Genomic DNA, 25,622 nt, shown 5'->3' on the forward strand with positions numbered 1-25,622 from the left:
CTCACAAATGCCCCTGAAATTAAATAAATAAATAAATAAATAAAAGTGGGCCTAAGGCTTCTTTCACACTAGCGTCGGGCCGAGGTCCCCGACGCTAGCATTGTCTCCGCCGCACAGTGGGTGCAGCGGATGCATTTTTCCAGCGCATCCGCTGCCCCATTGTGAAGTGCGTGGAGGTGGGGGCGGAGTTCCGGCCGCGCATGCGCGGTCGGAAAAAGCGGACCGTCGGGAGCAAAAAACGTTACATGTAACGTTTTTTGGTCCCGACGGTCCGCCACAACACGGCGCAACCGTCGCACGACGGTTGCAACATGTGGCAATGCGTCGCAAATGCGTCGCTAATGTAAGTCAATGCAAAAAAAACGCATCCTGCAAGCACTTTTGCGGGATGCGTTTTTTCGGCAAAACGACGCATTGCGACGTATTGCAGAAAACGCCAGTGTGAAAGTAGCCTTACTCTCCATGTTTAGTTAAAAAAAAAAAAATACACTCTCCATTCCTACAATGATACGATACAATACACTTTATTGATCCCTGGTAGAAATTACTGTACTTGTCAATATCTGTCCACAGTACCCCTGTATTTGTAGCTATCATGTTCTGTCCTGAGCTCATTATAAAGCCTTAATGAGATTCCTTCATTTTATCCCCTTTCTGACATCTGACGTACTATCCCGTCCATGTGGGCTGGGCCCTTATGACTATGGACACTATAGTACGTCGAAGCTGATCAGATCAGGGCCGGGTGTCAGCTGATTCTCACAGCTGATACCCGGCACTAAGTGCCAGGAGCGGTCACGAACCGCTCCCAGCTCTTTAACCCCCGGAACACTGGGATCAAACAAGATCGCAGCATTCCGGTGGCATAGAGAAGCATCAGGCAGGGAGGTCTGCCTTCAGACCCCTGGATGCAGGGGTCCTGCAGGGAGGTGGCTTCTGAGTCAGTGCTGAGAGCAGGACGTGAGAAGCCTACTTCACTGCCTGTCAGATCGCTGATCTGACACAGTACTGTGCAAAGTGTCCGATCAGCGATCTGACTTTTATACAGTGATCTCCTACCCTGGGACAATGTAAAAAGGTAAAAAAAAAAATATATATATATATATATATATATATATATATATATATATATATATATATATATATATATATATATATATATATATACTGTGTAAAAATATATTTTTTTTAAAAAATCCTAAATAAAGAAAATTGTTCCAATAAATTTCTTTATGTAAATAAAAAACAATTAAAGGAACACATACTACACATATTTAGTGTTGCCGCTTCCGGATCGACCCGACCTAAAAAACTGTCCCACTAGTTAACCCCTTCAGTGAACACCGTAAAAAAGAAAAAATAAACAAGGCAAAAAACAATGCTTTATCATATTACTGCCGAACAAAAAGTGGAATAACACGCGATCAAAAAGACGGATATAAATAAACATAGTACCGCTGAAAATGTCATCTTGTCCCACAAAAAGAGCCGCCACACAGCATCATCAGCGAAAAATAAGTTATAGCTCTCAGAATAAAGGGATGAAAAAACAATTATTTTTTGTATAAAATATTTTTTATTGTATAAAAGCGCCAAAACATAAAAGATATAAATGAGGGATCGTTGTAATCGTACTGACCCAAAGAAAAAAACTGCCTTATGAATTTTACCACATGCGGAATGGTATAAACGGTATTTTGCTGATAAACTTTTAACCCTTCTAACTGCCTAACAAAAAACTTTATGCTAATAATAAATATCTGGTTTAAGGGCATAAAAATTAAGTTTGAAAATTGCACATTTTTTCAGAAATAAATATTGACCTTTATTTACCACCATCATGAAGTACAATGTGTCACAAAAACAATCTGTTGAATGTTCCAAAGTAATGACCTCATAAAGTGACACCAATCAGAATTGAAAAATTGTCCTGGTCAGGAAGGTGAAAAAAACAGGCCCTGTCGTGAAATGGTTAATAACGAGCAGTGAAATGTCTTACTTCACAAAAAAGTCAGCTGTCATCCTGTGATGTGTAATGTCTGTGAGGCTATAATGCTGTAATGTCTGTATACTCCCCCCACCTTCCGCAGTGTTCCATCTTTATGTATCGTTTAGATTTTATTGCATCTTTGCAGGATTTCTAAGTGTTCCTTTTTTGTGAAAGTTAGTGTTAAAACAAAATGATTAGCTGTTACCTTCAATATGTAATCGTGTGTTTTAGGAGCTGACGGAGGAGGGTCTTCCTTTCCTTATACTTTTCCATATGAAAGATGATGTGGAAAGTTTAGAAAAGTTCCAGCAAGAAGTTGCTCGTCAATTAATTACTGAAAAAGGTAGGTTTTGACTTCCATATTTATTTATGATATTCCAGTCGTTGCCAAAATTTTGGAGGCTGACTTGAATTTTGGTTTTCACAGAGTTGCTGTTTATTTATATCTTTTAGTCACGTTTCTATGGTTACTGAAGTAGAATTATATTTATTTTTAAACCTTTGTTGACAAATATATGAAGTTTATGCAGAGACTCCATACAATGGGAACCCTTATTTTTTTACAATAATGCAATTCGCACTGGAAGTTTCTGAGCATAATCCTGACTGATGTAAACCCATTCTTGCTTAGTCATATCTTGAATGGAGTTTCACAGTTGTGGTTTTTTGTTGTTTTTTTTTTTTGTCCAGTCTCAGGATTAATTGTGCCTTCTCAATTGGATTGCTTTGAGACCTTATTAGTTTACACACCAGTATGGCACATTCGGATCCGTGATCGGAAAGCTGAGCAAAACTGCATAAAATCTGTAAAATTTGGTAAAAGTGCTTGAAAATGTTTGTGTTGCCACAAAAATATTTCCTGCAACAGTAATGGTGGTGTATCATGAGTAGTGTTGAGCATTCCGATGCTGCAAGTATCGGGTATCGGCCGATACTTGCTGTATCGGAATTTCCGATACCGAGATCCGATATTTTTGTGATATCGGATATCGGTATCGAAACAACATTAATGTAAAAATGTGTAAAAGACAGAATTAAAATAAAAAATATCGCTATACTCACCTGTCCGACGCAGCCTGGACCTCAGCGAGGGAACCGGCAGCGTTGTTTGTTTAAAATTTGCGCTTTTACTTGGTTACGTGAATTCCCGGCTTGTGATTGGTCAGGGCGGCCATGTTGCCGGGACGCGGACCAATCACAGTAAGCCGTGACGAAATTACGTCACGGCTTGCTGTGATTGGTCCGCGTCCCGGCAACATGGCCGCCATTAACCAATCACAAGCCGTGACGTCACGGGAGGCTGGACTTGCGCACTTTTTAAAAAGCGCGCGTGTCCAGCCTCCAGTGACGTCCCGGCTTATGATTGGTCACGGCGCCATGTTGCCGGGACGCGGACCAATCACAGTAAGCCGTGACGAAATTACGTCACGGCTTGCTGTGATTGGTCCGCGTCCCGGCAACATGGACGCCATTAACCAATCACAAGCCGTGACGTCACGGGAGGCTGGACTTGCGCACTTTTTAAAAAGCGCGCGTGTCCAGCCTCCAGTGACGTCCCGGCTTATGATTGGTCACGGCGCCATGTTGCCGGGACGCGGACCAATCACAGCAAGCCGTGACGTAATTTCGTCACGGCTTGCTGTGATTGGTCCGCGTCCCGGCAACATGGACGCCCTGACCAATCACAAGCCGGGAATTCACGTAACCAAGTAAAAGCGCGAATTTTAAACAAACAACGCTGCCGGTTCCCTCGCTGAGGTCCCGGCTGCGTCGGACAGGTGAGTATAGCGATATTTTTTATTTTAATTCTTTCTTTTACACATTTATATGGTTCCCAGGGCCTGAAGGAGAGTTTCCTCTCCTTCAGACCCTGGGAACCATCAGGGATACCGTCCGATACATGAGTCCCATTGACTTGTATTGGTATCGGGTATCGGTATCGGATTGGATCCGATACTTTGCCGGTATCGGCCGATACTTTCCGATACCGATACTTTCAAGTATCGGACGGTATCGCTCAACACTAATCATGAGCGTTTGGCACTTGGATGATGAGGGGAGGGGGTTGCAGAGCTCAGAGGTGCAGCATTCTTGTAAGCACAGCAGTCTTTTTTTTTCCCTAACTTTGTGTGCACATTGTGGCTAGCCTGTCAGGGCACAGGAAAAACCCACAATGTCCTGACACAACAGCTTGTGTCATTCGCTGCTGAAATCACATGTCCCTCTCCATATAAATAGCGAAATATGTTGTTTTAGCTCCATTTTGACACCAATACAGCGCAGAGAGGCTGCTCCTGCCACTGCCGAGTTTTGCATCCAAATTTCAGCTAGTTCGTTAGGCGGTTGTATAGCAGTCAGATAGTGTAGTAGGTAGATGGTGTCCAGTGTGGCTGTAAAATTTATCTTCCAGAATTTTTTTTTTTTGTGTCATTATAGAGGTTGTCAGACAAAGCCGGCAGGGCACATGTCCTACAAGTAAGTGTGTTGTGCACTTTTATAGTGCTGCATGCACTAGTACAGTGATTTTCAACCAGTGTAATGGTCGGTGTGCCGCGGGGAAAGTTCCCCAAACTATGGTGCCCCCTTTGTTTTGTTCCCCGGCGATGCGCAGTCACGGAATAACACATGCGCGAGCTTTGAACGCTCGCGTGACTTAATGACGTCACCGAGGCCAGCGCGTCATCCTGAGAGCGGAGAGACTCTCGCATTTGCCCGCCGCCAAGGTAATGCCCGCCTATAATGCTGTGTATAATCATTAAGTCAGCAACAGCTCATTAACCCCTTCCCGACCTTTGACGCCACGTAGGCGTCATGAAAGTCGGTGCCAATCCGACCCATGACGCCTATGTGGCGTCATGGAAAGATCGCGTCCCTGCAGATCGGGTGAAAGGGTTAACTCCAATTTCACCTGATCTGCAGGGACAGGGGGAGTGGTACTTCAGCCCAGGGGGGTGGCTTCACCCCCCCGTGGCTACGATCGCTCTGATTGGCTGTTGAAAGTGAAACTGCCAATCAGAGCGATTTGTAATATTTCACCTATGAAAATGGTGAAATATTACAATCCAGCCATGGCCGATGCTGCAATAGCATCTGCCATGGCTGGAGACCCCGATCTGCCCCCCCCCCCCACCGCCACCGATCGCCTCCCCAGTAGTCCTTTCTGCCCCGATCTCCTGTCCGCTCCCCTCCCCCGGTCCTCCTGTCCGCTCCCACGGTCCTCCTGTCCACTCCCCCGGTCCTCCGATCCCCCCCCCCGTGTTCCGGTCCCACCCCCCATACTTACCTAGCTCCGATGTCCCTCCCGGTGTCCGGCCGTCTTCTCCATGGGTGCCGCCATCTTGAAAAATGGCGGGCGCATGCGTAGTGTGCCTGCCTAATCTGTCGGCCGGCAGATTCGTTCCTATACATTTTGGTCGCTGTGATAAGTTCTATCACAGCGATCAAAATAAAAAAAATAGTAAATAAACCCCCCCCCTTTATCACCCCCATAGGTAGGGACAATAATAAAATACAGAAAATATAATTATTTTTGTTTTTCCATTAGGGTTAGGGGTAGGGTTAGGGTTAGGGTTGCACTTAGGGCTAGGGTTGCACTTAGGGTTGCACTTAGGGTTAGCGTTGCACTTAGGGTTAGGGTTGCACTTAGGGTTAGGGTTGCACTTAGGGTTGCACTTAGGGTTAGGGTTGCACTTAGGGCTAGGGTTGCACTTAGGGTTGCACTTAGGGTTGCACTTAGGGTTAGGGTTGCACTTAGGGTTGCACTTAGGGTTAGGGTTGCACTTAGGGCTAGGGTTGCACTTAGGGTTGCACTTAGGGCTAGGGTTAGAATTAGGGTTAGGGTTAGAATTAGGGTTAGGGTTAGAATTAGGGTTAGAATTAGGGTTGCAATTAGGGTTAGGGTTGGAATTAGGGTTAGAATTAGGCTATGTGCACACGGTGCGGATTTGGCTGCGGATCCGCAGCGGATTGGTCGCTGCGGATTCGTATCAGTTTTCCATCACTTTTACAGTACCACGTAAATCTATGGAAAACCAAATCCGCTGTGAACATAGTGCGGAAAATACAGCGCGGAAACGCTGCGTTGTATTTTCCGCAGCATGTCAATTATTTGTGCGGATTCCGCAGCGTTTTACACCTGCTCTATAATAGGAATCCGCAGGTGAAATCCACACAAAAAACACTGGAAATCCGCGGTCAATCCGCAGGTAAAGCGCAGTGCGTTTTACCTGCAGATTTTTCAAAAACTGTGCGGAAAAATCCACACACAAATCCGCAACGTGAGCACAGCCTTAGGGTTAGGGTTGGAATTAGGGTTAAGACTAGGGTTAGGGGTGTGTTGGGGTTAGGGTTGTGGTTAGGGTTGGGATTAGGGGTGTGTTGGGGTTAGTGTTGGAGTTAGAATTGAGGGGTTTCCACTTTTTAGGCACATCAGGGGGTCTCCAAACGCGACACGGCGCCACCATTGATTCCAGCCAATCTTGCGTTGAAAAAGTTAAATAGCGCTCCTTCCCTTCCGAGTTCTGCCGTGCGCCCAAACAGTGGTTTACCCCCACATATGAGGTATCAGCGTACTCAGAACAAAATGGACAACAACTTTCGTGGTCCAGTTTCTCCTTTTACCCTTGGGAAAATACAAAAATTGTTGCTAAAAGATCGTTTTTGTAAAAGTACCAGCTCATATGCTGAGTATTCTGCCAACAGTTCATATACTCAGGCAAAAGCTCATATAGTCAGCAACAGCTGATTAACTGTTAACCCCTTCATGACCCAGCTTATTTTGACCTTAATGACCTGGCCATTTTTTGCAATTCTGACCAGTGTCCCTTTATGAGGTAATAACTCAGGAACGCTTCAACGGATCCTAGCGTTTCTGAGATTGTTTTTTATGTGACATATTGGGCTTCATGTTAGTGGTAAATTTCGGTCGATAATTTCTGCGTTTATTTGTAAAAAAAACGGAAATTTGGCGAAAATTTTGAAAATTTTGCAATTTTCACATTTAGAATTTTTATTCTGTTAAACCAGAGAGTTATGTGACACAAAATAGTTAATAAATAACATTTCCCACATGTCTACTTTACTTCAGCACAATTTTGGAAGCAACATTTTTTTTTTGCTAGGAAGTTATAAGGGTTAAAATTTGACCAGTGATTTCTCATTTTTACAACAAAATTTACAAAACCATTTTTTTTAGGGACCACCTCACATTTGAAGTCAATTTGAGGGTTCTATATGGCTGAAAATACCCAAAAGTGACACCATTCTAAAAACTGCACCCCTCAAGGTGCTCAAAACCACATTCAAGAAGTTTATTAACCCTTCAGGTGCTTCACAGCAGCAGAAGCAACATGGAAGGAAAAAATGAACATTTAACTTTTTAGTGACAAAAACGATCTTTTAGCAACAATTTTTGTATTTTCCCAAGGGTAAAAGGAGAAACTGGACCACGAAAGTTGTTGTCCAATTTGTTCTGAGTACGCTGATACCTCATATGTGGGGGTAAACCACTGTTTGGGCGCACGGCAGAACTCGGAAGGGAAGGAGCGCCATTTGACTTTTTCAACGCAAGATTGGCTGGAATCAATGGTGGCGCCGTGTCGCGTTTGGAGACCCCCTGATGTGCCTAAAAAGTGGAAACCCCTCAATTCTAACTCCAACACTAACCCCAACACACCCCTAACCCTAATCCCAACCCTAACCACAACCCTAACCCCAACACACCCCTAACCCTAGTCTTAACCCTAATTCCAACCCTAACCCTAAGGCTATGTGCTCACGTTGCGGATTTGTATGTGGATTTTTCCGCAGTTTTTGAAAAATCTGCAGGTAAAACGCACTGTGGATTCCTATTATGGAGCAGGTGTAAAACGCTGCGGAATCCGCACAAAGAATTGACATGCTGCGGAAAATACAACGCAGCGTTTCCGCACTGTATTTTCCGCACCATGTTCACAGCGGATTTGGTTTTCCATAGATTTACGTGGTACTGTAAACGTGATGGAAAACTGATACGAATCCGCAGCGACCAATCCGCTGCGGATCCGCAGCCAAATCCGCACCGTGTGCACATAGCCTAATTCTAACCCTAATTCCAACCCTAACCCTAATTGCAACCCTAATTCTAACCCTAATTCTAACCCTAATTCTAACACTAGCCCTAAGTGCAACCCTAGCCCTAAGTGCAACCCTAGCCCTAAGTGCAACCCTAACCCTAAGTGCAACCCTAACCCTAAGTGCAACCCTAACCCTAAGTGCAACGCTAACCCTAAGTGCAACCCTAGCCCTAAGTGCAACCCTAAGTGCAACCCTAACCCTAAGTGCAACCCTAAGTGCAACCCTAACATTACCCCCTAACCCTAATGGAAAAACAAAAATAAATATATTTTCTGTATTTTATTATTGTCCCTACCTATGGGGGTGATAAAGGGGGGGGTTTATTTACTATTTTTTTTATTTTGATCGCTGTGATAGAACTTATCACAGCGACCAAAATGTATAGGAACGAATCTGCCGGCCGGCAGATTCGGTGGGCGCGCTGCGCAAGCGCCCGCCATTTTCCAAGATGGCGGCGCCCATGGAGAAGACGGCCGGACACCGGGAAGGACATCGGAGCTAGGTAAGTATGGAAGTATGGGGGGGTGGGATCGGAACACGGGAGGGGGGATCCGAGGACCGGGGGGGAGCGGACAGGAGGACCGGGGGAGCGGAGAGGAGGGGAGCGGACAGGAGATCGGGGCAGAAAGGACTACTGGGGAGGCGACCGGTGGCGGTGGGGGGGGCAGATCGGGGTCTCCAGCCATGGCAGATGCTATTGCAGCATCGGCCATGGCTGGATTGTAATATTTCACCATTTTCGTAGGTGAAATATTACAAGTCGCTCTGATTGGCTGTTTCACTTTCAACAGCCAATCAGAGCGATCGTAGCCACGGGGGGGTGAAGCCACCCCCCCTGGGCTGAAGTACCACTCCCCCTGTCCCTGCAGATCGGGTGAAATTGGAGTTAACCCTTTCACCCGATCTGCAGGGACGCAATCTTTCCATGACGCCACATAGGCGTCATGGGTCGGATTGGCACCGACTTTCATGACGCCTACGTGGCGTCAAAGGTCGGGAAGAGGTTAATGAGCTGTTGCTGACTTAATGATTATACACAGCATTATAGGCGGGCATTACCTTGGCGGCGGGCAAATGCGAGAGTCTCTACGCTCTCAGGATGACGCGCCGGCCTTGGTGACGTCATTAAGTCGCGCGAGCATTCAAAGCTCGCTCATGTGTTATTCCGTGACTGCGCATCGCCGGGGAACAAAACAAAGGGGGCACCATAGTTTGGGGAACTTTCCCCGCGGCACACCCGACCATGTGTCGCGGCACACTGGTTGAAAATCACTGAAATAGATCACACATATCGTCATATAGTTCTCACATAATACCACCATATAGATCACCATATAGGTCACACATAATACCGCCACATAGATCTCACATAATACCGCCATATACTTATATACTACTGCCATATACATCTCACATAATACCGCCATATACTTCTCACATAGTACCGCCACATACATCTCACATAATTCCGCCATATAGATCTCTCTCAATACCGCCATATAGATCTCTCTCAATATCGCCATATAGATCTCTCTCAATACCGCCATATACTTCTCATATAATGCCGTCATATACCTTTTACATTAGTGGGGAAAGACATGCAGGGGGGAGAGGAGTATCACACAGGATAGGATTAGATACACAGCTCACCAGACAGTATCACACAGGATAGGATTAGATACACAGCTCAGCTCAGCACAGTATCACACAGTATAGGAATAGATACACTGCTCAGCAGACAGTATCACACAGGTCTAATGTCCTGATCAGTAGCTACAGTATGAGGCAGGGCTGGAGCAGCACAGAGAGCCTTTCCCTCCCCCTTTCCCTGTCTCTGTGTTACCTCTCTGCAGCTCGTGATAAGGACATCAGACCACAGCACTTCATCCTCTAGCGATTCTAGAGATTACAGCCAGCGCACCAGGCAGCATAGAAGAGGACAGGGAAGGCCCGCTGACAAATCGAGCTGCCCCTCCTATAACAGCGCTGCTCTCAAATAGAGCTCACAAATACACTGTGGGCTCCAGAACAATGGCGCCAATCTCCTCCCTCTGCTGTGATCGGGACAGTCCAGGGGGCGTGCCCAGATCACAGCAGGGGGGCAGCTCAATACAAAGCAGCTGTATTTGCAGAGTGTAAGTGTCGTGCTGGGACTCTTACACTCATGCAAAGCAAAATGGCGGGGCCCAGTGGCTGCAAAAATAATTAAAGTTAAAAATTTACTTTTGTATTAAAAATAATTTTTTATATAAACAATCATTTTTAGTGAAAAAAAAAATTGCGGCACCTTCCCTTTCATTTTTTTTTTTTTTTTTTTGGGGGGGGGGGGTCATACTGAGGTACACAAACAAATGCAGTAGGGCATGTGTTGTGCACTGCTTCTATTGTGATCCAGTATATAGAAAATTAGTCTGCACTCTGTTTTAAAGAGGGTGCTGGTGTAACGGACATAAAGTCCCCAATAATATTAGTCAAAAGATACACCGCACTCACGGATGGAATATATTGCAAAACATATAACAATTTATTCATGTACATACATATCAAAAGGTAACAGTGCAATCAATCAATAAAAGCGTATTTGACGTTTCGAACCCAACCGGGTCCTTACTCATATATCGCTTGTAATGATATGTAGTTTGTAAATTCAGGACCGTCTCAGCCGAGACAGAATATTGCAGCAGTTATGCTATAAACGCTGTGATGGGAATAATCCAGATGGAGGCTAGCTGTCGCTAGGTAAGAAAACCTGAAGGCAGAATGCTGAAGAGCGGCGCTCCCGCGCCTAGCTATGCTAGGCGCGGGAGCACCGCTCTTCAGCATTCTGCCTTCAGGTTTTCTTACCTAGCGACAGCTAGCCTCCATCTGGATTATTCCCATCACAGCGTTTATAGCATAACTGCTGCAATATTCTGTCTCGGCTGAGACGGTCCTGAATTTACAAACTACATATCATTACAAGCGATATATGAGTAAGGACCCGGTTGGGTTCGAAACGTCAAATACGCTTTTATTGATTGATTGCACTGTTACCTTTTGATATGTATGTACATGAATAAATTGTTATATGTTTTGCAATATATTCCATCCGTGAGTGCGGTGTATCTTTTGACTAATTCTATTGTGATCCATGCACGAGTATAGCATTCTAATTCCCATGTAGCTAGTGAAAAAATATTAAACAGCCTGCTCTATCCCACCTTGTAATTTGGTGCTGTGGTGAAATAAAACTGTCTGCAGATCTAAGGCACATACATTTTTCCAGGTGCTAAATGTGAAACAGCCTGCTGTATCCCACATAGTCATTTTGTGGCAGTGATGGTACCTGTCTGCAGACCTAAGGCACGTTAAAAGAAAATTATAATTTGTCAGATGCAAAACGTTAGACAACCCACTGTAGCACACTTTGTCATTTGTTTGGGTTGAAATTAAGCTGTAGAGGCCTGATCCAGAGGCCACAAACAGAAGAATTTGTTACTAGCATCATACAGTAAGGAACCTGAGTTTAAAGAGTTTGTATCATCTAGTGAGTTATAGAGGCCTGTTCCAAGGTAGAAAAAAAAAAGATAAAAATTTCTACGACTAACATGATACAGCACGCCATATTTCAACTTTGAATTTACTGTTGCTGAAAATCAGCTGTTTGCAGAGGTGGTGCAGAGTTTAAAATCTAATTTTTGGGTGTTAATACTGTGGCAATACCACACTATCTGAGCAACATGACTGGGAAAAAGTGAGGCCGTGGTGGAAGGGGAATTAGGCTTGGTGTTCAAGGTGTATGTGGGGTTGGTGGTAATGTTGGTGAAAGCACTAGTGAAGCAACGTCACATCCTATGCAAAGAGAATTGACAACTTATGTTGCTGGACAGGCTACACCACTACCTTTCTTTGGCAGCCGCACAGCAGTACGCCTTGTTGATGATGCCCAGAAAGAGCATGTACTCGAGTGGATGGAAAGTGCAGCTTCAAGTGGCCTCTCCTCCTTTTCCTCCACATCACACCCACTACAGTCCACAGATGTGGCACCAAAATTCCCCTTGCTTCCCCCCACGTCCCAACTATCTAAACGTTCAACTGACTGTATGGAACCACAGATGGGTGATTCTGAAGAGCTGTTCACACATTGTATGCCATGTTCATCAGAAGTGTACTCAAAAGCTTAGCAGAGTCAAGATGAGGAAATCTGCACCGATGCCCCCAATTTTTTTTTTGCTTGGATCTGTGGCAGGAAGAACTACGTTCCCAACAGCATCCTGACCCTCGTCATCAGACGTTAATCCCTGGGGGGAGGTGATCCTGATGTCAGATATCTGAGGCTCATGTGGACTGTACTGTGCTGTCAGGGCAAGAAGAGGAGGAGAGTGACTCCAATGGCTAGGAATGTGATAACACAGAGGATGGTGATGAGGTGTTAGATCCCAGTTGGCGTGAACATGGAGGCATACAGCTGAGTAGGTCATCTGAGGAGGAGGATACGTTGTGCTGTCCTTCGCAGACACGCAGTGATGCAGCCACAACGAATGATGCTTCCTCAGCCCTAACTGTGCCTCTGACCAGCAGCATCTGTGGGTCTGCAGCTTACAGGGGTAGCAAGGGTTGCGTAGCCTGGGCCTTTTTTTGAAACTGCAAAAGATGAGCCAATTCACGTAATCTCCCAACTTTGCAAAAAAAAACTGAATCGAGGTAAAAACTGCAATAATTTGACTACTCATGTATGAACCTTCACATGCACAATCAACATGCTTTAGTGTGGTAATCCCACTGTGCAAAAATGCTGACCAGCGGACATCAACCACCATCAGCCGCCCAATCAATTGCCGCTGCTTCTTTCTCCTGTTACTGTGCCAACTTTTGAGATGCAGGTCTTTCACCGTAGAACCTCACGTTCGGTACCCGATTGAGTCACACTGAATGAGAGGCAGCCTTCAGCTGTAACAGAAGCGGACATGCCTATTGTTTTTGACCAATCACACCAGAGGTTTCTCAATCCACACTAACATCTCCGCCTGCACCTATCTTACAGTCCAGCAGTTTGTCCGCTTCACCATACTCTACCCTCTCGCATCACAGCAGCCAGCCCACGGTTCCTCAATGGTGGTCACGGAAAATATTTTTTTCCTCCTACGCATGACAAAGCTAAGAGGTTGAACTCCACCATCTCGAATTTATTGGCCACAGAAATGCTTCCTATTCACCTGGTGGATACTGACTGTTTCCAAAAGCTTATGGCCGTCGCAGTCCCCCAGTACCAATTACCCAGTCGCCATTATTTTTCAAGAAAGCTGTTCCTGTGCTATACTAGCATGTAGCAGTCAACGTCACCCATTCCTTGACAAAATCTATGTTTGCTAGGGTGCATTTCACCTCAGACACTTCGACGAGTAAGCATGGCCAAGGGCGTTGCATCACGCTGACTTGACACTGGATGACTCTGGTGGCTGTGGGAACAAGCGCTGCTCCACAAGTGTTGGAATCCCCAAGGCTTGCAGGACAAACCTCTACATTAAACACTTCCCCCACTGCTTGCATGGCTCACGTCCTCAACCTGGTGGTGCAGTGTTTTCTCACCAACTATCCTGGCCTGGGAGACCTACTCCAGAAAGCACGTAAGCTGTGTGCTCATTTCCGCCGTTCGCACCCTTCTGCTCATCAACTTGCATCGATACAGAGGTCTTTGTCCATGCCAGATAACAGGTTAATATGCGATGTGCCGACATGATGGAGTTCCACTCTGCACATGTTGCAGCGACTGTGGCAGCAGCAACGAGCCCTGACGCAGTATGTCATGAGTATAGCCTGGGTCAATGCAATACGGAGCTGGCAAGTGGGCACAGATTAAGGACCTCTGCACCCTTCTTCAGTTTCAAAATGGCTACTAAGATGGTCAGCGCTGACGACATTGTCATCAGCATCACTATTCCGGTCGACATTTATATGCTGGAGCAGACTTTGAATAGCCTGTGGGAGGAGATTTTGGTCCCAGAAGCCAGAAGAGGAGGAAGCAGAGGAGGCTGAGGAAGGAATAACATTGTCTCGAAGTTAAAGTTTGTCGTCACACAGGTGGGTGGCAAGGGAGGGTGAAGTACTGCGATCGAGGGGGGCTGGTGGTAACAGGCAAACTGTTATCGAAGTTGCAAGATTCGAGGACCAAATAGAGGAGGAAGCAACTGTCGGATAAGGAGGATAATCCTCCCTTCTCTGTTGTTTGGGGCTGACGGGAGGGTATGGAGGAAACGAGCTTTATTGTTACCTAGCCACCAACACAGCATGGTCTCGGACCTCATGGTAGAGCCCAATATGAGTACCTTCTTGCTGCACTATCTGCAACATCATCCCCGAATAGTAATGATTAGGCTTAATGCTGACTACTGGGTTGCCAGTTGCCAGATCCATGTTATAAAACACAATTTTGTGAACAAATTAGTTTCAAAATTCATATGGAAAAACAAAAAAGCCAGACTACCTCCGAAAATTTTATTTTTACCAAAAAATAAAGGGGGACTCGGTCTCTCTGACGTCAAGAAATATTACCAGGCCATCCACCTTTCCCGTTGGCTACGCATGGTCAAGTCCAACCCTGATCAGAAAGCTCTAAATTTTGAATTGTCTGATGGGTAACATGGCTGAGATTTTTCTTTGGTCTTCCTGTACCTCAGCTACTCACTCGATCGACGCCATAACTTATAACACTTTATCTATTAGACATTCTTTAGTTCCTAATATATTACCTCATTGTTATTTTTTAGACCACATCCCACTAAGAGTCATTCCTTGGCTGACTGACCCGAATTATGTTGACGTTTATGGACTCTGGGATTTTTTACCGAATCTGCCAATCTCACACCTTCTCTCTAACCAGGTCCCCTGCACAGAAGACTCGCCAAAAGACGCCAGGAAACAACCTCGAGACCTTTTACAGAAAATTCATATACGTTTTATTATCTCCAAATTTAGGTCGAGATACAAACATGGTTCTGACTGGCTATGGTTGGAATTTTTAGTAGGTCTCCGGTCTATTCCCCCTAAACTCGTCTCTAAGTTGTATGTTAATCTGGTCAATCCTCTCAATCCTTCTCAATTTAAGCCACTTTATTTATCCTCATGGGAATCGGAATTAAATCTGTCTTTATCTCCTCAGGAGACTAGTCAAATCTTAGGCAACTCCCATGGCTTCTCACGGTGTATTCTTTTACAGGAAAATGCCTTTAAAATTAATTCACGCTGGTACAGAACTCCGGACACACTGTTCCGTGTGGGTTTGGTTTCCTCTCCTCTATGTTGGAGAGGCTCTGGTTCGGTTGGAACACTGACTCACATCTTTTGGACATGCCCGGCTATTTCTGCATACTGGTCAGGAATTGATAGTTCCCTTCGCCAATTAGGATTAACTAAATGGAACCTTACCCCTCAAGAAGTTCTTCTATCACTACCTACTAGAGAGTTTAAGCCCAAGAAACATAACCTACTACCCCTTTTGTTAGCGGCTGCTAAGCACCTAATCTCCATTCATTGGAGACAACCCTCTCCCCCCACAATTGCTGAGTGGGTAACTAAAGTTCAAGACATCTACAGAATGGAAGAGCTGTCAAGTTGGGAGTCTCGCTCACATAGCAATTTCCTATCAACTTGGCACCCTTGGATAAATAGACCCTCCCTTACCCCTTGGCAGCCCTCAGTAGCTGTCATACCTACACACCCCTCCTCTCCCTTTTAGAGTCTTGCGCCCGGGGTGGCAGAGCCTGACCTCAAAACTGCCCCAAATTACTACAAACATTTCTAATCTTGATTGTTCTACTTAGGCTACTTTCACACTAGCGTCGGTACGGGCCCGTCGCAGTGCGTCGGGCCGACGTACCGAGGCATACTGTGAAATAAAAGCACAATGGGGCAGCGGATGCAGTTTTTCAACGCATCCGCTGCCCCATTGTAATATCCGTGGAGGAGGGGGCGGAGTTCCGGCCGCGCATGCGTGGATGGAAATGGCGGATATGACACACAAAAAAAGTTACATGTAACTTTTTTGTGTCGACGGTCCGCCAAAACACGACGCATCTGTCGCACGATGGATTAGACGTGTGGCAGTGCGTTGCTAATGCAAGCCTAAGGAGAAAAAACGCATCCTGCGGGCAACTTTGCAGGATGCATTTTTTCTCCAAAACGACGCATTGCGACGTACAGCAAGCGACGCTAGTGTGAAAGTAGCCTAAGGGTACCGTCACACAGTGCCATTTTCATCGCTACGACGGCACGATTCTTGACGTTCTAGCGATATCGTTACGATATCGTTGTGTCTGACACGCTACTGCGATCAGACATCACGCTGAGAATCGTACGTCGTAGCAGATCGTTTGGAACTTTCTTTCGTCGCTTGATCACCCGCTGACATCGCTGGATCGTTGTGTGTGACACCGATCCAGCGATGCGTTCGCTTGTAACCAGGGTAAACATCGGGTAACTAAGCGCAGGGCCGCGCTTAGTAACCCGATGTTTACCCTGGTTACCAGCGTAAACGTAAAAAAAACAAACAGTACATACTCACATTCCGGTGTCTGTCCTCCGGCGTCTCAGCTTCTCTGCACTGTGAGCGCCTTCCGGCCGGAAAGCGAGCACAGCGGTGACGTCACCGCTCTGCTTTCCGGCTATGGTGCTTACACAGTGCAGAGAAGCAGAACGCCGGGGGACAGACACCGGAATGTAAGTATGTAGTGTTTGTTTTTTTTACATTTACGATGGTAACCAGGGTAAACATCGGGTTACTAAGCGCGGCCCTGCGCTTAGTAACCCGATGTTTACCCTGGTTACCCTGGGACTTCGGCATTGCTCCAGCGCCATGATTGCAAAGTGTGACCGCAGTCTACGACGCTGGAGCGATAATCATACGACGCTGCGACGTCACGAATCGTGCCGTCGTAGCGATGAAAATGGCACTGTGTGACGGTACCCTTACTCATCCTTTGACTCATCTGACTGCTTTAACCCCTTAGTGACAGAGCCAATTTGGTACTTAATGACCGAGCCAATTTTTACAATTCTGACCAGTGTCACTTTATGAGGTTATAACTCTGGAACGCTTTATCGGATCCCGCTGATTCTGAGATTGTTTTTTCGTGACATGTTGTACTTCAAGTTAGTGGTAACATTTCTTCGATATTACTTGCGATTATTTATGAAAAAAATGGAAATATGGCGAAAATTTTTAAAATTTTGCAATTTTCAAACTTTGTATTTTTATGCCCTTAAATCAGAGAGATATGTCACAAAAAATAGTTAATAAATAACATTTCTCACATGTCTACTTTACATCAGCACAATTTTGGAAACAATTTTTTTTTTTGTTAGGGAGTTATAAGGGTTAAAAGTTGACCAGCAATTTCTTATTTTTACAACACCATGTTTTTTTTAGGGACCACATCACCTTTGAAGTGATTTTGAGGGGTCTATATGATAGAAAATAACCAAGTGTGACACCATTCTAAAAACTGCACCCCTCAAGCTGCTCAAAACCACATTCAAGAAGTTTATTAACCCTTTACGTACTTCACAGGAACTAAAACAATGTGGAAGAAAAAAATTAACATTTTACTTTTTTTTGCAAACATTTTACTTCAGAACCATTTTTTTTAATTTTCACAAGTGTAAAAACAGAAATTTAACCACAAATTTTGTTGTGCAATTTTTCCTGAGTACGCCGATACCCCATATGTGGAGGTAAACCACTGTTTGGGCGCACCGCAGAGCTTGGAAGTGAAGGAGCACCGTTTGACTGTTTCAATGCAGAATTGGCTGGAATTGAGATCGGACGCCATGTCGCGTTTGGAGAGCCCCTAATGTGCCTAAACAGTGGAAACCCCCCACAAGTGACACCATTTTGGAAACTAGACCCCCCAAGGAACTTATCTAGATGTGTGGTGAGCACTTTGAACCCCCAAGTGCTTCACAGAAGTTTATAACGTAGAGCCGTGAAAATAAAAAATCGCATTTGTTTTCACAAAAATGATTTTTTCGCCCACAAATTCTTATTTTCACAAGGGTAACAGGAGAAATTAGACCACAAAAGTTGTTGTGCAATTTCTCCTGAGTACGTCGATACCCCATATGTGGAGGTAAACCACTGTTTGGGCGCACCGCAGAGCTTGGAAGTGAAGGAGCACCGTTTGACTTTTTCAATGCAGAATTGGCTGGAATTGAGATCGGATGCCATGTCGCGTTTGGAGAGTCCCTGATGTGCCTAAACAGTGGAAACCCCCCACAAGTGATACCATTTTGGAAACTAGACCCCCCAAGGAACTTATCTAGATGTGTGGTGAGCACTTTGAACCCCCAAGTGCTTCACAGAAGTTTATAACGTAGAGCCGTGAAAATAAAAAATCTCATTTTTTCTACAAAAATGATCTTTTTGCCCCCAAATTTTTATTTTCACAAGGGTAACGGGAGAAATTAGACCACAAAAGTTGTTGTGCAATTTCTCCTGAGTACGTCGATACCCCATATATGGGGGTAAACCACTGTTTGGGCGCACCGCAGAGCTTGGACGTGAAGGAGCACCGTTTGACTTTTTCAATGCAGAATTGGCTGGAATTGAGATCGGATGCCATGTCGCGTTTGGAGAGTCCCTGATGTGCCTAAACAGTGGAAACCCCCCACAAGTGATACCATTTTGGAAACTAGACCCCCCAAGGAACTTATCTAGATGTGTGGTGAGCACTTTGAACCCCCAAGTGCTTCACAGAAGTTTATAACGTAGAGCCGTGAAAATAAAAAATCTCATTTTTTCTACAAAAATGATCTTTTTGCCCCCAAATTTTTATTTTCACAAGGGTAACAGGAGAAATTAGACCACAAAAGTTGTTTTGCAATTTCTCCTGAGTACGTCGATACCCCATATATGGGGGTAAACCACTGTTTGGGCGCACCGCAGAGCTTGGAAGAGAAGGAGTGTCGTTTTACTTTTTCAATGTAGAATTGGCTGGAATTGAGATCGGACGCCATGTCACGTTTGGAGAGCCGCTGATGTGCCTAAACAGTAGAGACCCCCCACATATGACACCATTTTGGAAACTAGACCCCTTAAGGAACTTATCTAGATGTGTGGTGAGCACTTTAAACCCCCAGGTGCTTCACAGAAGTTTATAACGTAGAGCCGTGAAAATAAAAAAATCGCATTTTTTCTACAAAAATGATCTTTTTGCCTCCAAATTTTTATTTTACCAAGGGTAACAGGAGAAAATGGACCCCAGAAGCTGTTGTACAATTTGTCTTGAGTACGCCGACACCCCATATGTGGGGGTAAACCACTGTTTGGGCGCATGGCTGAGCTCGGAAGCAAAGGAGCGCCATTTGACTTTTCAATGCAAAATTGACTGGAATTGAGATCGGACGCCATGTCACGTTTGGAGAGCCCCTGATGTGCCTAAACAGCAGAAACCCCCCAAAAGTGACCCCATTTTGGAAACTAGACCCCCCATGGAACTTATCTAGATGTTTAGTGAGAACTTTGAATGCCCAAGTGCATCACAGAAGTTTATAATGCAGAGTCGTGAAAATAAAAAATATATATTTTTTAACAATAAAGATTTTTTAGCCCCCAAGTTTTTATTTTCACAAGGGTAACAAGAGAAATTGGACCCCAACAGTTGTTGTCCAATTTGTCCTGAGTATGCTGGTACCCCATATGTGGGGGTAAACCACTGTTTGGGCGCACGGCAGAGCTCGGAAGGGAAGGAGTGCCATTTTGGAATGCAGACTTTGATAGAATTGTCTGCGGGCGTTATGTTGCCTTTGCAGACCCCTAATGTACCTAAACAGTAGAAACCCCCAACAAGTGACCCCATTTTGGAAAATAGACCCCCCAAGGAACTTATCTAGATATGTGGTGAGAACTTTGAATGCCCAAGTGCTTCACAGAAGTTTATAATGCAGAGTAGTGAAAATAAAAAATATTTTTTTTCCCACAAAAAAGATTTTTTTAGCCCCCAAATTTTTATTTTCACAAGGGTAACAAGAGAAATTGGACCCCAACAGTTGTTGTCCAATTTGTCCTGAGTATGCTGGTACCCCATATGTGGGGGTAAACCACTGTTTGGGCGCACGGCAGAGCTCGGAAGGGAAGGAGCGCCATTTTGCAATGCAGACTTTGATAGAATTGTCTGCGGGCGTTATGTTGCGTTTGCAGACCCCTAATGTACCTAAACAGTAGAAACCCCCACAAGTGACCAAATTTTGGAAACTAGACCCCCTAAGGAACTTATCTAGATATGTGGTGAGAACTTTGAAAGCTCAAGTGCTTCACAGAAATTTATAATGCAGAGTAGTGAAAATAAAAAAATATATTTTTTTCCAACAAAAAAGATTTTTAGCCCCCAAGTTTTTATTTTCACAAGGGTAACAGGAGAAATTGGACCCCAAAAGTTGTTGTCCAATTTATCCCGAGTACGCTGATGCCCCATATGTGGGGGTAAACCACTGTTTGGGCGCACGGCAGAGCTCAGAAGGGAGGGAGTACCATTTGACTTTTTTAGCGCAAAATTGGCTGTCGTGTTTGGAGACCCCCTGATGTACCTAAACATTTCCGCGGATGCGTGGCCGTAACTCTGCCCCCTCCTCCCCAGGACATAGACTGGGCAGCGGATGCGTTGAAAAACTGCATCCGCTGCCCACGTTGTGCACAATTTTCACAACGTGCGTCGGTACATCGGGCCGACGCATTGCGACCGCCCCGTACCGACGCAAGTGTGAAAGAAGCCTTAGGCTACTTTCAGACATAGCGCATTTTTGAGCGCTATTTTGCGGGCGCTTTTCAAAAATGCGCAATGTCATTTTCGTCTGCCGGCAAAGTGAATGAGAAATTCACTTTGCCGTTCAGACACACCGCAAAAAAACGCGGCGCTTTTGTCTGCAAACACGCCGGCGTAAAAAGAATTGACATGTCAATTCTTTACGCAGCGGCGTGTCTGCGTATCCCCCTAGGGCCCCATATTACCTTCCACACACAGCACCTTTGTCCTGGGTGTCGGCGTCTTTGTACGGAGGGGTTGACACCCAGGACCGGACGTGACGTCGGACAGGAAGAGGGAAGCCCCCGCCCCCCAGTGAAGCAGCATGGAGTCCTTCTGTGTGTGTGTGTGTGCGCGTGTGTGTGCGTGTGTGTGTCCCCATGCGACGCTAGTGCCACCATTGTGCTAAGTCGCCGTATGGGACTACTACTCCCATCCGGTATTAGGATGGGAGAGTTGTCCCTGTGTCCGGCGACTTAGCACAATTGTAAAGTTACACAAAACACCTACACACAATACACATACATGACACACAGTACATACAACATATAACACAGAGTATATACTCACCAACAGCACACTTGTAGGCGAAGCCCTCGATCCTCCAGGAAAAAATCCAAAAATAATAAACCAAATTCATACTCCCTGTCCGCAGAATCCATAAAACGAGTGTCCCACGCCGATCGGCTGCTCTCCGGCGATACACTGCCAGGAGCGAAGCTCCTAGCAGTGTATCGCGTACTGTTCCGGAGTTCAATGACTCCGGCGTCTCGGTTAACAGCAGTACAGCTGCGTTGAACTTTCCCACGCAGCACTGCCGTTAAGCGAGAGTGCCGGGGTCAATGACCGCCGGTAAACTCGCTCGCGCATGCGCAGTGACACACCGACAGGAACTATGGCTCCTGTCAGTGTGTTGCTGCAGCCGTGGAGAGCTGACATATCTCTGGATGTGTCTGTTCTCCATGGAAAATCTTGATACGTGGCACTTAAATATGTGGCAATTAAATACGTGACACGTGGCACTTATACGTGATACGTGTCACTTAAATACGTGGCACTGAAATACGTGATACGTGGCACTTTGATACGTGGCACGTGTCTCTTAAATACGTGGCACGTGGCACTGAAAGATGTGGCACGTGGCACTTTGATACGTGGCACGTGGCACTTTGATACGTGGCACGTGGCACTGAAATATGTGGCACGTGGCACTTTGATACGTGGCACGTGGCACTTTGATACGTGGCACGTGGCACTTTGATACGTGGCACGTGGCACTTTGATACGTGGCACGTGGCACTTTGATACGTGGCACGTGGCACTTTGATACGTGGCACGTGGCACTTTGATACGTGGCACGTGGCACTTTGATACGTGGCACTGAAATATGTGGCACGTGGCACTTTGATACGTGGCACGTGTCTCTTAAATACGTGGCACGTGGCACTGAAAGATGTGGCACGTGGCACTTTGATACGTGGCACGTGGCACTTTGATACGTGGCACTTTGATACGTGGCACGTGGCACTTTGATACGTGGCACGTGGCACTTTGATACGTGGCACGTGGCACTTTGATACGTGGCACTGAAATATGTGGCACGTGGCACTTTGATACGTGGCACGTGTCACTTAAATACGTGGCACGTGGCACTGAAATATGTGGGACACGTTGCACAAAAAAGTTACATGTAGTTTTTTTTGTGTTGACGGTCCGCCGAAGCACGACGCATCCGTCGCACGACGGATGCGACATGTGGCAATCCGTCGCAATGCGTCGCTAATGCAAGCCAATGGAGAAAAAACGCATCCTGCAAGCACTTTTGCAGGATGCGTTTTTTCTCCAACGACGCATTGCGACGGAAGCCAAAAAACGCTAGTGTGAAAGTAGCCTAACCCTAGCCCTAACCCTAAATTTAGCCCCAACCCTAACCCTAACTCTAACCCTAACCCTAACTCTAACCCTAACTCTAACCCTAACCCTAACTCTAACCCTAACCCTAACCCTAATTTTAGCCCCAACTTGTCTTCTCCTGCCGGCCGGCAGATGGCAGCAGATGGCGGGCGCACTGCGCATGCGCCCGCCATGATGAAAAAGCCGGCCGGCAGGAGAAGACAGAAGAGGACCCAGGGACCCCGGGTGAGTATGATAGGGTCCCCGAATCCCCCTATTTCTCTGTCCTCTGATGTGCGATCACATCAGAGGACAGAGAAATAACTAATCGCTTTTTTTTTTTTTTTTTTTTTTTGCGGTCGCCGGTAAACTGTTAATTACCGGCGATCGCAAAGCAGGGGTCGGTGCAAATCGACCCCGATCATGTTCTTTGGGGTCTCGGCTACCCCCGGCAGCCGAGACCCCAAAGAACATCCGGGTGCCGGGCGGCGGGCGCACTGCGCGTGCGCCCGCCATTTTTTCCCGGAAAAAAGATGGCGGCGCCCATGGGGAGACACGAGGAGCACCGGGGGAGGTAGGTAAGTATTGGGGGGCTATTGGGGGCCATCGGGGACCACATTTCTCTGTCCTCCGATGTGCGATCACATCGGAGGACAGAGAAATTAAACGGCAAATCGCGTTTTTTTTTTTTTTGTTGCGACCGCCGGTAAACGGTTAATTACCGGCGATCGGAACTCGGGGGTCGGTAAAAACCCCCCGAATCATGTTCTCTGGGGTCTCGGCTACCCTCGGCAACCGAGACCCCAGAGAAAATCCGACTCTGGGGGGCGCTATTCACTTTTTCCACAGCGCCGTTAATTAACGGCGCTGTGGTTTAAGTACCCTTAGCGGCCGCCGTTAAAAGGCGTATCGGCGGTCGTTAAGGGGTTAACTTGTGCACTCCTTACTTCTATTGTCTCATCTTTCTAGGTCTCCAGAAGGATTGTATACGTTCTTTCGGAGCCGTTACTACAATCACTAAGTTAATACTACCTGAAATTAGTTCTTTATATTGTTTAATTCCTTTTAGAGTTACCTGTTTTATGGTCTCTGCCAGTACGATTTCATTGAAATGTAAATGTTGCTCTATCTGTTATTTTCGAGCTTGTGAAGCATATGTTGATTAATTGGCTGAGCCATAACTTTTTTGTGTTGTATGTAAAAATTCTCTTAAATAAAGAATTACAAAAAAAACCCACAATTTTGCCACATTTTGCTGAAGTATCGAAACACGCTTTTATACAACCTTAAGAGCGCTTTTCCCTAAGACACCAGTGAAGCACACAGTTCGCATCACAGCTGTAGACTTCCAACTTCCGGCCTGTCAATTTGTCAACGCCCAATCATTAGCAGCAGTGGAAGAAGCAATTTCTGTCAGTTGTTTGACACTTTTTTTTTTAGATCAACTCATGCACCAGCACAACAAAGTCCAAGTCTTACACGTGGTGAATGAATGGAGAGGATGGTGCAGGAGTATCTAGAACTACCGTATATACTCGAGTATAAGCCGACCCGAGTATAAGCCGACCCCCCTAATTTTGCCACAAAAAACTGGGAAAACTTATTGACTCGAGTATAAGCCTAGGGTGGAAAATGCAGCAGGTACCGGTGAATTTCAAAATTAAAAATAGATACTCCATACCGTTCATTATGGCCCCATAGATGCTCCACATAAAGCTGTGCCACATATAATGCTCTGCACCGTTCATTATGGCCCCATAGATGCTCCACATAAAGCTGTGCCATATATACAATGCTCTGCACCGTTGCCCCATAGATACTCCACATAAAGCTGTGCCATATATACAATGCTCTGCACCGTTGCCCCATAGCTGTGCCATATATATAATGCTCTGCACCGTTGCCCCATAGCTGTGCCACATATATAATGCTCTGCACCGTTGCCCCATAGCTGTGCCATATATATAATGCTCTGCACCATTGCCCCATAGCTGTGCCATATAGTGCTCTGCACCGTTGCCCCATAGCTGTGCCATATAGTGCTCTGCACCGTTGCCCCATAGCTGTGCCATATAGTGCTCTGCACCGTTGCCCCATAGCTGTGCCATATAGTGCTCTGCACCGTTGCCCCATAGCTGTGCCATATAGTGCTCTGCACCGTTGCCCCATAGCTGTGCCATATAGTGCTCTGCACCATTGCCCCATAGCTGTGCCATATAGTGCTCTGCACCGTTGCCCCATAGCTGTGCCATATATATAATGCTCTGCACCGTTGCCCCATAGCTGTGCCATATAGTGCTCTGCACCGTTGCCCCATAGCTGTGCCATATAGTGCTCTGCACCGTTGCCCCATAGCTGTGCCATATATATAATGCTCTGCACCTTTGCCCCATAGCTGTGCCATATAGTGCTCTGCACCATTGCCCCCATAGCTGTGCCATATAGTGCTCTGCACCATTGCCCCATAGCTGTGCCTTATAGTGCTCTGCACCATTGCCCCATAGCTGTGCCATATAGTGCTCTGCACCATTGCCCCATAGCTGTGCCATATAGTGCTCTGCACCATTGCCCCATAGCTGTGCCATATAATGCTCTGCACCATTGCCCCATAGCTGTGCCATATAGTGCTCTGCACCGTTGCCCCATAGCTGTGCCATATAGTGCTCTGCACCGTCCATTATTGCCCCATAGCTGCTGCTGCTGCAATAAAAAAAAATAAAACACATACTCACCTCTCTTGCTTGCAGCTCCTCGGCGCCATCTTCCCGGCGTCTCTCCGCTCTGACTGATCAGGCAGAGGGCGGCGCGCACACTATATGCGTCATCGTGCCCTCTGCCTGAAAACAGTCAGA

The 25,622-nt window shown here is 46.0% G+C and overlaps 1 protein-coding gene across 7 annotated transcripts in view; it reads left to right on the forward strand.

Moving 5' to 3' along the window:
* Positions 1 to 25,622, forward strand: part of ERP44 (endoplasmic reticulum protein 44) — a 367,040-nt gene that overhangs the window by 284,892 nt on the left and 56,526 nt on the right. For all 7 annotated transcript variants that reach the window (XM_077269495.1, XM_077269490.1, XM_077269493.1 and 4 more), the window contains one exon: positions 2,222 to 2,333. In XM_077269495.1, the coding sequence (XP_077125610.1) occupies positions 2,222 to 2,333 (112 nt within the window). The remainder of the gene's footprint in view (positions 1 to 2,221; positions 2,334 to 25,622) is intronic.

The sequence above is a fragment of the Ranitomeya variabilis genome, chromosome 6, assembly GCF_051348905.1.
Source record: "Ranitomeya variabilis isolate aRanVar5 chromosome 6, aRanVar5.hap1, whole genome shotgun sequence".
Lineage (NCBI taxonomy): Eukaryota > Metazoa > Chordata > Amphibia > Anura > Dendrobatidae > Ranitomeya > Ranitomeya variabilis.